The sequence below is a fragment of the Conger conger genome, chromosome 6 (genome assembly GCF_963514075.1).
Source record: "Conger conger chromosome 6, fConCon1.1, whole genome shotgun sequence".
Classification (NCBI taxonomy): Eukaryota; Metazoa; Chordata; class Actinopteri; order Anguilliformes; family Congridae; genus Conger; species Conger conger.
Window position 1 is genome coordinate 55,502,741 of NC_083765.1, and position 15,080 is coordinate 55,517,820.

Below are 15,080 nucleotides of genomic sequence, written 5' to 3' on the forward strand. Positions count from 1 at the left end.
GGAAAGAATGTTGTGAAAAGCCCATCCGTCATATGGCTTTAACCCAGCCCCACAGACTGAATGGTCAGAACAAAAGCCCATTTCTCCAAACGTGCTGATGCATCAGTCTGTCCAGCTGACAATGGGAAGTGAGCTGTGGCGTGATTTTGCTGGGTCACTCACCCCAAAAGGTTCTATCTTTTCTTATTAGTTTAATTTCTACTTAATCCATAGGCCTATAACTTTCTCATAACTAACACACTGCAACAACGTCAATGGATTTTCGTCATGTGGTTGTCGTATGTGGTCACCATCAAGTTTAATTGAGTACCCTGCCCTGTTGCATCAAGTCAGATTTTTCTTAAAGATTATGAAGGTTATTTCCTTAGTAAGTGTCATAACAATGCTTTTCCGCCTAAGTACACCAGCAAAGCACTCCAATTAATTGTGGTTCTCTTCTAGCAGATAATTTCACACTGTTAAACGGCGTGTAAAAACACATCATTGTGTATGTAATTACAGACAGGCAAAACTACAGAACTACAGAGACACATCCATCTTTAGTTAAGATATTAAAGCTGGCAATTGCTAAGACTTCTCAGACTTTTGAAGATTAATTTATTTCAAAGCGTTTACTTCCCCCAATGAGCAAGTGCTAATCCATACTTTGGTTTTAATTTACACCAACATTTAAATAATTTACTTTTTTTAAATGGCAATCCACTGTATGCTGCTTGGAACAACTTCACATATTTGAATTCTGAAATATTTTAATTCAATATTTGGGGATAAGATATGTCAAGCTATTTGAAAGAAAAAAACAACAACAACTATTTTCTGCTCTCTCAATATGGAATTCTCATCCCATTGCTCCAAGCTCCTTGACCGAGAACACAAAGATGGAATACAATTTGAGCCGTGCGCACATAGTACTGCTGAACCAGACAACTTACACAGACCACACGATCTGGAGATCTTTACAAAGAGTCATTTTATGGTCCACCAATCATTTCTTTGTAGATTTTTTTGATGAATCCCAGGTTTTTGTCCAAAATGCATAGGTCCTTACTGTAGTTCATGATTCTGTTGACCTTAAAAAGCTCCAGGACCAGTAGATACACAATAACCCAAATGGAACACAAAGCTGAACCTTTTTGCTCATCTTTATTAAGGGCGCCAATAATTTAGCAGGACACAGTATATTCAGTGCAGAAGACAGGCAACATGCTTCATATGAAACTGGAATTTCATCGATTGATAGTCCTTAGCATTTTCAAATTCATCATAATTTATTTAGGTGAAATAAAACCATTTATTTTTATTATTACATTTTGTTTTGATACCACTCACCTTAAAACCACGGAGGGCAAATATTATTTTCCCCGGAGAGGTTGATTATGATGATAAATGTTCATTAGAGGTAGACCCATCAGTCACATGTCTGACCATGATTTAGTTAAGCTAGCCAACATTTTATTTTAAAGCGTTGCCTGTAGTATACTGAATTATAAGGATGTATTGCAGTACTGTTTTCATTTTTGCCCCCCTGTATAATGTACATGTATTTTAACTGTACATGTATTTTCACTAGAAAATGTCAAGTTATGACTTTCTGTGACGACAGGCACATATGCTTGCATATGGCTGGGTGAATCCGACTCTGACTGTAAATAAATAGTCCCCTCATGACATTTTTCGGGGTTTTTTATTGAAACACAAAAAAGCACAGAGAAAGAAATCGAAAGTGGAAGAAGAAATCACTCTCGGATCAGATAGGACTGTTGCAGTTCTTAAAGGTAAAGTTTCTTGCTGCGAGGTGAGCCAGTGTTCATTTTCATCAGGGGATTGAGGATAGCACACTGTCTTCTTTAAAGGTGTCTCATAGTTACACAGGCTCTTTGCGCTCTATCTCTCTCTCTCTCTCGAAAAGGTGAAGGATTTCAGGTGGCTCAAGTAATTATATAAGGAAAATGTATGCATTTAGAATTGATGCCCTTATTTTAAAAAATCCAATTCCTCATGCCTCAGCTTAAGCTACAGATTGAAAAGCCGAAGGATCTGTCAATATAATGGATTCACACTACCTTAAAATGTGTAATGCAGCCTTTATTTCTGTTTTTGCTTGTTTGTTTCTGAATCAGAAGATCTGAAGTTCAGCCGTTCTCCAAACCCGGGTCTTCATGGAACGAGTCTCCTGTATGATTTTTAGGCCTGCACCCAAAAGAGAAAATAGGGTCCGCTGTCGATTCATTCAAAGTGCCAAGCAAGTTCATCCATGCCTCCCTCAGCACGCTTGTATTTTAAGCCAAATTTAATGACAAAGTGTTGACTGAATACAGGCCATTACCTCATAGTGTACCTTGCTGGAGGTTTCGGAGGTGATAGATCTGGGCTGCTCACCTGTAGCAGGGTTCTCATTCCACAGTGGGCATGCCACAGGGATTACGTCTCATTGGCCAGGACCTGTCCAATGAGAAGATAGAACACAAGCCTGGAAACAGCTGAATCACCTCAAACACTGCATTACATAATATCCAGCATTGATATTCCTGAGCAGTGCCATTGCGCTCCTGAAACTAGGTTCATTCGAAGCAAATGCCCAGAGACAACGTCATTTTATGACAGATAAAATTAAGCAGCGCTGCCATTTTAAATGTTAAGGGAAAAGAGGAACATATACATATCTAGGAGTATCCAAAGCGGTCGAAAAAGAATGCAAAAAAAAAATTTATCTGATGAAGATTCGGATTTGCACCTTGAGAATTGTAATAGTGCTTGCTCATAGTAATTCTGAACATCACCATTAGTCAAGTATTTTGAGGAGGAATACTTGAGTTTTTGTGTATAAAAATTTTATATATTCTCAGATCTTGTGCCAAATATTGATGTTGTAGGTGGCAGGTACACTGTATGTGTCATGTATTCTGTAGAGATTATTAAGCAATACTTATAACAAGAAGAACAAGAAGTTTGGATTGAGCTAAATTAATAATGTCCTCCCCACAGCTGAAATAAGGAGATTGGCTGCACAAATCCACAATTCTCCCCTTTTTGTATTCACCCCCACTGTTAAAGGCAGAGCTCAAAGTGTGAGCACACAGCTTGTGGGATTGCAGCCTCGATCATTTCAACTTTTTTTCACGGTTTGACTTTCCCACTGCTAATCAGGGCAAGCGTAGAGCATATTAAAGGATTTATGTTGCTGCTATGGGAATTCAGACCTGGTAGTTTTCTATTGAACAGAAGAAGCTTTGAAAAGAATAATGTTATACATAGAACTAACACTCAAAACACTTTCTTAAATACATAATGCTAAAACTACCCTTGATTACTCTGGGTCTCTTGAAGACGTAACTGTAGCAGCAAAAATCATTGGCTAATTAAATATTTGCATTAACAAGCTGGTGTACAGGTCTGCCTAATAAAGTGATCACTGAGTGTATTATGTGCATATTATTTTCATGAAAAGTTTGATATAAATCAGGCTGTGTACATGTATGGCCTTGACAGCTACAAGCAGTTCTAATTGGCTATGCTTCTGTGATATACTGTATAGTGTAAGGGAATCTAATCTTTGCAAATGAATTGCACTCAGTTATACTGGCAGGAGTCACGGACAGTGATTCAGTATCTTGTTATGCCACTGCGCTCAATGTGCTCTAAGACATGGTAATAATGAAGGACAGAATGCTGCACATATTTCTCATACTTTGAAAAGAGCCTCTCGTCCAATGCAGCAGTAAAATACTACATAGTCCAGTTATCTCTCTCCCTCTAAGCCTCTCTCACTCACACACACACACACACACACACACAAGGCACCCCCCCACACACATGCACACACACACACACACACACACACACACACAAGGCACCCCCCCACACACACACACACACACACACACAAGGCACCCCCCCCCACACACACACACACACACACACATAGGGAAAAGGAATACAATAAATGCTTATTTAATATACATATTCACAGTTACTATGGCAAATTATAAATATAATACATTTTCCACTGTTTTAAAGGACGTTTAGCTAAATACAGGGGAATCCAGATCACAACAATGCTTCCCTAACCAACGTGAACACAGAGGTGACTATGTCCTGATCGGACACATCCAAAACAACAAGAGTTCAAGGCATTACAAGCCGTTATAAATCAGGCATATGGAAACTGTGAAACACAGAGTGGTGTGTTTGCTATTCTTCAACTTCCTAGCCCTAAAAAGAAGCTAAAGTAACCCAGACTTCAGGACTAATTCCCCCTTCGGCCAGTGCACACACACAGATACAGTATGTTGAAGAAACTATGCTTGCCCAAAAGCAGGGGTACTCAACTCCGGTCCTCTAGGGCTAGTCTGCGTACTGGTTTATGTTCCAACCAATTGCCTTGTTTTTAATTTGCTGACAGCTCTATAAATGACCCTGTTTCAAGCCTGTACTTGAGCACAGTAAAATCATTAGTATGAGGTTGAGGAATGGCGGAGAGCCAGGCGCGACGAAGGGTAATCCCTAGTAAGCGGGCACGCGAACGTGTCCGCCACTAAACCCAGGGAGGTCGAGAACACGAAAACAACTCGGAGACAGCTCCGACCAAATAAAGAAAATAGCCCCAAAAAACGGCTAATGAAAATAAAGCAACCCTTAAAAACCAGGGCGAAAACGCTCCGGAAAACGCACAAACCAAAATACATACCGGGGACAACGTCCCTCACCCACAGACTCACACGAGCCAAAAACAAAAGAGAAAAGAAAACTAAAGAACCTACAGGAAGGTGTTCGCAGTGTACACACACACACAACGAGCAGAACACCTTCCTTACCTTTTTTTTTTGGTTTTGTTTTTTTTTTCTTTTAAATTCAAAACCCAGAACCAGCACAATACCTGACTCATTTAACCGTGAGTCTACCGTGTGCTTACCAGCTTGGTGGCAGTGCGAACAGTGACACCAAAGCATCGACCGATTGTCAAAGAGGGCTTTAAATACCTTCTGGAGGTAGCCACCCTGTTGGCACTAATGAGCACCAGGTGAAAATAATAAACTACCTCCCAACCCTGACACATTAGTATACACTTGCAGTCTGCAGCTGTAGCCGGTACTCATACACATGTCAGATAAGATGTGACAGAGTCAATTAGATAATTAATACCAGAAGTTGGCACAAAAACGTGAAACGGATCGGTCCTTGTTGTGCATCCCTGCCCAAAAGGCATGAATCTGTTTTTTTTCTGCGTATCTAGTTTGGTTACTGCACAGATTTGCGGCCACGCTCGGTATCACTTAATTTCCCATCAGCACCATGCTTTGTAATGGGGGCTGTGTGGTTAGTTGGGGGAGGGCTGTGCTCCAGAAAAAAAGATGCCACCCCTGCTAAAAAAAAACAACTCAAGCTAGGTTTTCAAAACAGCTGGTTGACCAGTTCAGACCAGCTCCATACTCAACATGGTGAGATCAGCTCAAACTACTGTATGCTGGTCATTTCAAGCTGGTCATCGCTGGATTTTATACTCTTAGCGACCACTGCAGCTGAAAGGGTAGAGTGCAGTAATAAGCCTACCAAACGCACCTTTCTTATTGCTGAGGAAACTGGCGGTTTCCAGGGAAGTGAGCAGGGAACATGGGTTTGTGCTTTTCTGATGACTGATTCTCAGGCAGGTCTCCAGGGGACGTACCTCAACGAACGTGTATTTATTGCGGAATATGAACTAATAATACGAGATCATTCACCGCGGGACATCCGTAAGGGTTGTTAATTGTCCCCTCTTCGGTGACGTGAAACGCCAAATTGTTTTTCAGCAAGCAAACCTTCAAAGGCGGCCAGGTTGGGCCTACGTAGCACCCCGGGGGAAAGTGTTTGGTTGATTGCATTTGCATATCAGCATAGCCAGGGACATCGAGTCATTTTTCTAAAAGAACAGCCTGGGGTTCTCTTCAGGGTGTGCACATCTATAATCTTAATTCACACTTCACACCGAGGAGTGTAAAACAACTGTCAGCATAAAACCGCATCCCCTGGGAGAATCCTACGGCCTGGCAGAGATTTATTGCACAACAACGTCTAGCAAGTTTGTCTGAGGGCGCAATCCATACGTGGGCACGTTTAAGGGTAGGTTCTACTTCACGGAGGCCAGATAATAAGCATATGACCCACAATTCTAGAAATGCTAATACAAATGCGCATGTCTACTGTCAGGACTGAGTGCATCAAGATAATGTGTACCATGCTACTGTATTTGTTTTTGAAGGACTTTGTGAATTATAACCTATGAAGTGATATTGTGATCATGAGGCAGGGGCAGGAGTGCTTTGAAAGAGATTTGAGAGTGCCTTGACACCAAAACGCTGGGTTGTGCTCATGAAGAATATGGGCTTCAAAACTTTGTGGCCAAAGGAATACTGCACCCAAGTGAAGTGCAGAACACTTTTAAAACACTAAGCTCTTTCTCCTATCTCCCTTGCTTACCAAACCTGTCCTTTCCTGCCCTCATTCACATTTATGTATGAATGATGACAGTTTGTAGACACTGATTCGGACAGCAGTGAAAATCCCAGGAGATCAGCAGTTTCTGAGATACTCAAACCACCCTGTCTGGCGCAACCAATCATTCCACGGTCAAAGTCACTTAGATCACATTTCTTCCCATTCTGACATTTGGTCTGAAAAACAGCCTATTGACCATGTCTGCATGCTTGTGTGCATTTAGTGGCTGCCACATGATTGGCTGATTAAATATTTGCGGTAACAAGCTGGTGTACAGGTCTACCTAATAAAGTGCTCACTGAGTGTACATTGCACATGCAATGGCCTTAGCTTTACAGTGCATTACACATTCTACACTGGGTGTTCAGTGTGATATATACCCATGGAATCAATTTCAAATTTCAATGCAATCCTGTCTGTTTCTACATTTCAGGCCCGGCAGTTGCAGTTGCATTGTTTGTATAGTCATAGAAACAAATAGTTTATTACATTCAAATAGCTGTGAGCAAGCTTGTACAGTCCTTTTGGAGCAACTGCATAAGCTGCTTATTGGTATGAGGAAAAGATAACCAGGTTTCCCAAGGTTTACAATATGAAGATAAATAAGGACGAATATAAAGAATAGATGAATATCTGTGAAAGGGGTTAATAAGGGAATATTTGTGACAAGGAATTAAAAATGTGTAGTGCACTTTGCAAATTTAAAAGAAATGTTTAAAAATAAGGTTAAATATAAAACTCTGTTTTTATGTTTCTGTTCTATTTTCTTCTATTCTATTTTATTTATGTTATGTTTAGTTTTTTTGTATTGCCTAAACCTAGTAATGAAAGGGTTGACTATTAGAATATGTTATGTCAAAAGGGTAGGTGTAATAAGCTAAAGCATCAGCCTATGCCTTTTCTGTCAACACTGTTATTCAGTATTTCTATGTGCATTCATTCTGTAAAATTGTTAATAAGTAAAATAAATAAATAAATAATAAATAATAATAAACAATAATAAATAATAATAATAATAATAATAAATAATAAATAAATAACTACTACTACTACTACTACTACTACTACTACTACTTAAAGATACAAGGGAAACTACTAACACAAGGAAGATTAGAAAGATGCTATCAACCACACATATTTATGGGATCAAGTCCAACTCAACATACTGTCATAATTAACTTTCAGAGCATGTTACTGTCCTATACATAAAGTAAGCTCCATAATGTTTGGGAAAAATACATATTTTTTCTTGATTTAACTCCACAATCATAGATTTTCAATCAAGCAATTCACATGTGGTAGAATTGTACATTGCTCTGGTAGACAGGTGTTTCTGATTTTTTCTTCATTATGTTGAGAATCTTCTGTAGAGGACCTTTGTGGTTACAGGGCTTCCTACTATTCTCTTTCTTCTTAATGATGTTCCAAACAATTGATTTTGGTAAGCCTAAGGGTCGGCCTATGCAGCTGACTGTTTTTTATTATTTCTCAGCCTCAAAATGGCTTCCTTGACTTTCATTGAGACAACTCTGGTCCTTAAGTTGGTAGATATCAATAATAGACTCAGAAGCCAATCAATACCTAGAATCAAGACTTGATACTGAATGCTGTTCTATATCCTCACCAAGCAACTGAACACACCTGACTCACCAGAAATACCTGTGAACCATTTGTACCAAAATGTATGGTGTTCAGAAATGGGGAGAATGTTTTGAAACTAGAGCTGTAATTCCTGCATGGTTGAAACAAAATGTATAAATGATGAGAATTTGCTTTAGATTTGAAAGTATGGAGCACAGAACCAAATAAATGTACTGCCATAATGGTAACACCAGGAGAGCAAGCAGAAAGAAAAACTGATGGCAACGAGAAAGGCCCACCCATTTGACTACTGTTCCCAGCATGCAGTTATGTGGTGTGCTTCTGATAATATCAGAAAAAAAACAAGGAATCAACCATTTTATGAGTGCTGGCCTTTTTACATTCTAAAGTTGTGTCCTCACTTTAGAGCTTTTGAACATTAACAAATATATCAGAGCAGGCAAAATACCGTTCAGTATGTGCTGTGTGTAGTATGGGGGAACATCAGGTCGTGAACTGAGAATAAGGGGATGGATACCCGAGTCTCCCTTAAAGATCTTGACACTATGCAGGCTGTGGGCTGATCATCGGAGGGAGGGAGTGGGATTCACCGAGAGCAGATGATCACAAACCACGCATCACAAGCAGTTTTTTCTTTTTGTTATTTTCACTGAAAGTAAGGACTTTTCGTTTCCTGTCTGAAAACTGCATGTAAAGGACGCTTCTGTTAATCATCAGTGTGCAAGCATGAGCCAGTGTGTGCTGATGCGTTTAAAAACAAGCCTCTTAAAAAAAACGTCATACTTACCCAAACACAGGTCTTTGTAATTCCTACTGGGTTCAGATACAGTAGTTTCCATTCCTTGTTAATTATTATTATTAATGGTGCCAAGCTATCTCATGAAGAAAAGCCATATGTTCATCCCTGGTGTGTGCAGGTCAGTGTCGACATTTGTCTAATGAATGCATCCAAAAAATGCTAAATTATCCTCAAGGAAAATGCTCAGTTATATTTAAAAGCTAAACCAAAGTAAGTGTTAAGGCAATGCTGTACAAGTTTAATGTGAATTATTAGTCCAACAAATCATTTTTGTGGGATTTTATAATTTCATATAACTATAACTTTATATTTATCCCCCAAAATTATTTTTTTCTTTTGTATTATTTCCAAGTTCAAACCAACAAAACCAGCACACATATATAGTGAACCAAAACCAGCGACACACCAAAGCTGTATTTGCTGTAAAATAGTCACATCAAATAGTGAATATTAAGATAACACTTATAAAGATGTTCCTGTATTTGCTGTAAAATAGTCACATCAAATTGGAATATTAAGATAACACTTTTGACGGACTGAGCACAGACACATGACTTGTAAGCCAAGGTAATACTGTTGAAACTGTGTTGTTTCACAGTTGACTTAATTTGTTTTTTATTTAAAGTTTTATTTAAAGTTTTATTTTTTATTTTTTTTGCTTTACTGCCTATATTAAAAAGCATATCTATTACTCTCGCCACCTGATTTGATTTGAGTTTTTTTATATACAGTATATATATTAAAAAAGTAACCCATATCCTTGATGAAATTATTTTAATCTGCTCTAGAATATTGATTACAATTGGGTCTCTCAGTAGGGTAAATGTTTATTAGAAATTAATATACTGGATTTCTATTAAATTAAACTGAATTTCAAAGTCGTTGCCTTAATGGAATAATTGTTTGGACATGGTTTTCAAACATTGGCTGCTTCTGGACTACTGAATTCAGCAGTGCCTAATAATTCAAGCCAAAACCCATTTGGGTTTACACACATACACACACACACATACACACTGCACAATTTCTGTGTTAAATCAGTTTTTCCTGGTAGATCAAGCTCTAGTTCAGGTGTTGAAGCCAGACCTCACAGGCCTCCTGGCTACGGCTCCTCCATCTTGTGAAACCTCATGAATTATCCTGTTACACTCTTGTCACCAGAGACATTCACACTAAAAAAAGCTTCACACATACCTGCCTGTTTTTTCTGCTGTACTCACACCTGTCCTGGCCCATCTACATCTCATAATGCACATCAGCACACATTTCAGTTCTTTCACCAGAACGTGTCGTCTCTCATTTAAAACAAAAAGCGCAGTGGAGACGCTGTTTTCACGGAGGTTGTAGAGAGGATGTAAGTTAATTAAGCAGCGCGGTGATCAATGCTGTGACGGTACGGCGTGTCAGAGGTGGGGGGCCTCAGACCCGCCGCGGGAGCGACCGCGCCGGCTTCACGGGAAACGCTCAGCGTCGCTGTTCTGACCACCGCGCCGCGGCACGGCTGAGGTCAGCCGCACATGCTTCGGTCACGCCGTCGCACAGCGGACAAGGACAAAGCGCCGCAGATGCCCGGCGAAAGGCTGGGGTCGTACGGAGAGCCTACACCCCGGCTGAGTTGGTTGAATCATACTCTAAGCGGAGGGGAGGACAGGTCCCAGGTTGGACCCAGTGGACAGCTGTCACCCCCCCTGAAGCCCTTCACCAGCGCTCGCTGGAGCTGATGAATTAATGCGCTGTACTGATTTATTGCAGCAGAAGCGGTTCGTTTTATTTTACCGACAATTGTTATAAAGCAGCAGATTTTAAGCTTACCGTGTGCCAGCAATGCAGTTTATTTTTGTTTTTTGTTTATTTATTTCTTTTTGTTTTTGACCAGGTGGAACATTCATTAATTTGACACCAAATCTGGTTATTATTAGAAATGCCAAGTCAAACCTTTTTCAGTGGTAGTCAGACCACTGTAGAAACATACCACTGCTTATAGAATTATGTTGAATAACTTTTGTTTAATAACTTAATTGGTCAGTCTTTCAAAACACAATATTTGTTGTTTTCCCATTCTTTACTGCCGACAAAGCCATTTCACTACTTCAGCACTTGGAAAACAGCAGAAATAGCTGAAAAGTCTGAGTTTTGAGAGCCGTTCGTGTATTCGTTGGGAGGTAACAACACATACCGTTAACATAGTTAACAACCTAGCACTTAAAGATAGCTGTGGTATAAACAATCCTTTGATATAGAGCGATAAGAAAGAAAGGCAATTACAGTCTTTAGACTATACTTGAGTGAGAAGGCAAAGGTTTCTAGGTACCTACAGAGACAGTGCATTCTGCTTTCATACACATCGCATGGGCCATCCTGCCAGATGTTTCTTCCTGCGTACGGCCGAGCAGACATCATGAAAACACTGGAAAGTAATACTAAATAAATAATTGAATACTTTTAAGAAAGCAGATAGCCAAAGCAAGCTTAAATATATAGAGCAGATGCAATTGTGACCATATGATGTGGGATGATGAAGTACCAAGCATTTCTATTTCATTTTTTTAATTTCATTTATACCCAGTTCCCCCATAGCACATGAAATTAATATCAGCCAGCAGAAAATAGACGTGGAACGTAAAATTCAGCAGTTTTCTGGCAGAGACGTTATTCATCAAGCTAACAAGGTGGGTGGGGGTGGAGGTACTTCCACTTTCCAGAAGATGCAGAGGATACACTTTACATTTGTGCCTTGGGTTCCCTTACTGGAGAATAAAAGTGGACTTCTTAGGGATGAATATACTTATATGGATTTATTTGCCTGGGGGGCTTTGGGAGATTAAGAGAAACAGGGTCTCCTTGGGGCAAACCATGACTTTGATTTTCTGAACAAAAGTGACACATGTACAAAGGTTGTTTGACCGTGTGTCAGACTGGGCCATTGGCATAACACTTATAAAAGAGTGTCAAGATGTAATTATACTGGACTCATTTGTGGGTATTTACTTGAAGATAGCCTTCCCTTCAGTTCACTCTCAAGGCGTTTTTCCATCCATCCATCCATCCATCCATTATCTGAACCCGCTTATCCTGAACAGGGTCGCAGGGGGGCTGGAGCCTATCCCAGCATACATTGGGCGAAAGGCAGGAATACACCCTGGACGGGTCGCCAGTCCATCACAGGGCACACACACCATTCACTCACACACTCACACACTCATACACTCATACACTCATACACTCATACCTACGGGCAATTTAGACTCTCCAATCAGCCTAACATGCATGTCTTTGGACTGTGGGAGGAAACCAGAGTACCCGGAGGAAACCCACGCAGACACGGGGAGAACATGCAAACTCCGCACAGAGAGGCCCCGGCCGACGGGGATTCGAACCCAGGACCTCCTTGCTGTGAGGCGGCAGTGCTACCCACTGCACCATCCGTGCCGCCCTCAAGGCGTTTTTGCAATACGGAATCAAAATGACATCAAGAAATTGACATCAAGAAATTTCTTCAACATAATTAAAATTAGACAATAGGCTACCCAATTTACTGAGGCAGTTTGAATAGCCTTTTTAATCAACAAAAAATAAACTTGCAGAAGCAGTAGAACATAAGATTACTTTCCAAAACTACTCCTGTCTGAAAAATGCACATTTGTGGTAGTGCAGGGGACATTCTAATTGTTTTTAATTGTAATGGTCTTGAAGGTAATTGTTTTGTCCTGAAAAGGATGAAATCCCAGAAAGGGATTTAACGTAGCACACACAATCCTTGGAATCTCACAACCAGTCCCTGGATGTTGTGGGAAAAAGAAACATTTCACACTCTATTCGAGTTGTTTTAGATTATAAAATTGTAAAATTATAATTTTTGGTTTTTCGCACCATCATTTCAGTGTTGTGCGTTTCTGAGATACTCAAACCACCCTGTTGGTCATTTCTTCCCCATTCTGACATTCGGTCTGAAAAACAGCTGAACCTCTTGACCTTCTGCATGCTTTTATGGATTTAGTTGCTGCCACATGATTGGCTGATTAAATATTTGCATTAACAGGTCTGGTGTACAGGTCTGCCTAATAAAGTGATCACTGAGTATATATGACTCTATATTTCAATTCTTCACATATTATTTACAATACCGCCTTTGTCTATTTCTTTCAAACATTCACAGCTATTTGCAAAACTACAAGCTGAATAGCTACGCTAAAGCCACCCTACAACACCTATGATCTGCAAACTCTCACCAATGTGATGCTTTGGTGAAATGTTGCTTTGGCAGGAAAAGGCGATTTATGACAGAAAATCCCCCTGATCCCCTCTGTGTAGTGAGTCCTGCCATATAGAGGCCATCATCCTCCCCTCCCCCCATCCGCCCCCTCTCCCCCCCTTCCCCTCTGCCCCTCTCCTTCCCCCTCTCCCCCTCTACGTCCCTCTCCGTCTCCCTCAGCCAGGAATGATTCCAAGGGCCGACACATTTACCCGCACTGGCCCTGGGACACTTTTACATTACAGAATTAGCATATTTTTTAAATAATTAATTCATTTATACGGTATGACTGATATCCAGGGTGATGTATGGAGCAGGAGAAATGGCAGATTCCATGCAACACAAGAGAGCACTTACGGTATAACCAGGAGCACATGACCACAAAAAGGAACAGAACAGAGCCGTCCTATTTTCAACACAAAAACAGGAGACCGGATTGACGGAAGTGGTGGCAGAAGTACTTGTGAAATCAGTGTATCAGCCCAACATATTCCCCCCACTCAGCCACTATGCCATTCTGAAAACAGAACAGGGGGAAAAGGGTCTGGAAAAGAGTTGAGAAATAATACAAAAGCTGTTTTTAGATACTGGTGTAAAAGGGAAAAAACATTTTAATAGGTTATGCTGAAAATAGCCACTTAGAAATTGGCAATTCCACTCTACTACCTTGTGCACATGCAGCGACAATTTAGTGAAAACTGTATCATTAGACTGCCACTGATGAATGCTGAATTGTTTTCATTTTTTGGAGGGCAGTCCTCTCTCAGGAGTTAGTATCATTTTGGTCCTATTTCCAAAGGCATGTGCTTCATTGTACAAATTCAGAGTGTGTATATGAAAATAGTGGCAAAAATAACGACACGGGTGAAGGGCAATTCAAATGACAAAATGCAATGCCGCAGCTCCGTATATAATTGCGCGTTTTGAAAAAAGATCTTGTGTAATCATGTTGCTGTTATCAGTCCAGCGTGAGCTGCGCTTTGGAAAGGTTCTTTAAAGGAAGCGGCAGCATCTCGCGCTGTCATTCGAGCGAATTAACAGAATGCCTCCCGCCGATGCTTTCGCTCTGGGACGGTGAAGTTAATTTGCGGCGATGACGCTCCTCCTCACTGTGCGTGGCCGTCCGTATTTTTAACCTTAATGCGGAGCCGGAATACAGTCAGTCCCCGACACTAAATATAACTCCCCTGTCTCCTGTTTCACGGCTCAGGGCATCTGAGAGAAAACCGGGCAGGACGGAGCAGGTGGGCCTTGTGCATCTGGTCGAGGAAAAAAAACAAGAGGGGGGAAGTTTCTCCCGGTGAAAATAAATCACGCTAACCTCTCGACCTATATTAGGGTTATTTTATTCCCCCCACTCCCATTACTTTCACTCCGCATGACAGATCAATCTAGATTGATTTCCTTGGTGCCGATGTGCAGGACAAGAGTCCCAAAATAGAGCGGACCGGAGTCAAACGCCAATTCCCAGACACCCCGCGGATGGGCGCCGGGAGACCGCGGGCGGAGTGGGGACGGGGAAAGGGCGTCGCTGCTCGGGCGGTGGCTGCCGGCGACGAGGGTCCGCGCGGCGGACCAATCGAGCGCTGCCGTCGCGCTGTCACTCTGCAGCTGGACAGAGACCGGGGCTGGCACGCTAGGGCCTCGTCATGGTAACGGAACCCGGCACAATCAGGGGGTGCTACACAGCCTATTACACCAGCCCTCTTGTACATAGCACTGGACGTTATCCGTTCCTTAGTACCAGAGGTGGACGAAGTAGAGAAATCCTGTAGAAATACCTTCGGTACAATCTTACTCCAGTGAAAGTAAAAGTAGTCAAGGCTTGAGTAGAAGTACAAAAGTACTTCAGTATCAAAAGTTAAAATACTGTAAAGTGTCCCATCGAGCTGATTGGTACCTTTCATGACAGCCTATCGCCATTGGTGTGTGTGTGTGAATGGGTGAATGAGA

At 41.1% G+C, this 15,080-nt stretch overlaps 1 protein-coding gene across 2 annotated transcripts in view; it reads right to left on the reverse strand.

Annotated features, from left to right (window-relative positions):
* Positions 1-1,845: 1,845 nt before the first annotated feature.
* mafa (MAF bZIP transcription factor a) overlaps positions 1,846-15,080 on the reverse strand; it is a 30,199-nt gene continuing 16,964 nt past the window's right edge. Inside the window, exons 2-3 of one of the 2 annotated variants that reach the window (XR_009709037.1) lie at positions 2,327-2,442; positions 1,846-2,190 (exon numbers count right to left, since the gene is read on the reverse strand). Coding sequence is in view for 1 of the 2 variants with exons in the window: in XM_061247093.1 (XP_061103077.1) it covers positions 2,394-2,442 (49 nt within the window). In the remaining variant the exon portion in view is untranslated. The remainder of the gene's footprint in view (positions 2,191-2,326; positions 2,443-15,080) is intronic. The other variant, XM_061247093.1, reaches the window with a different exon arrangement.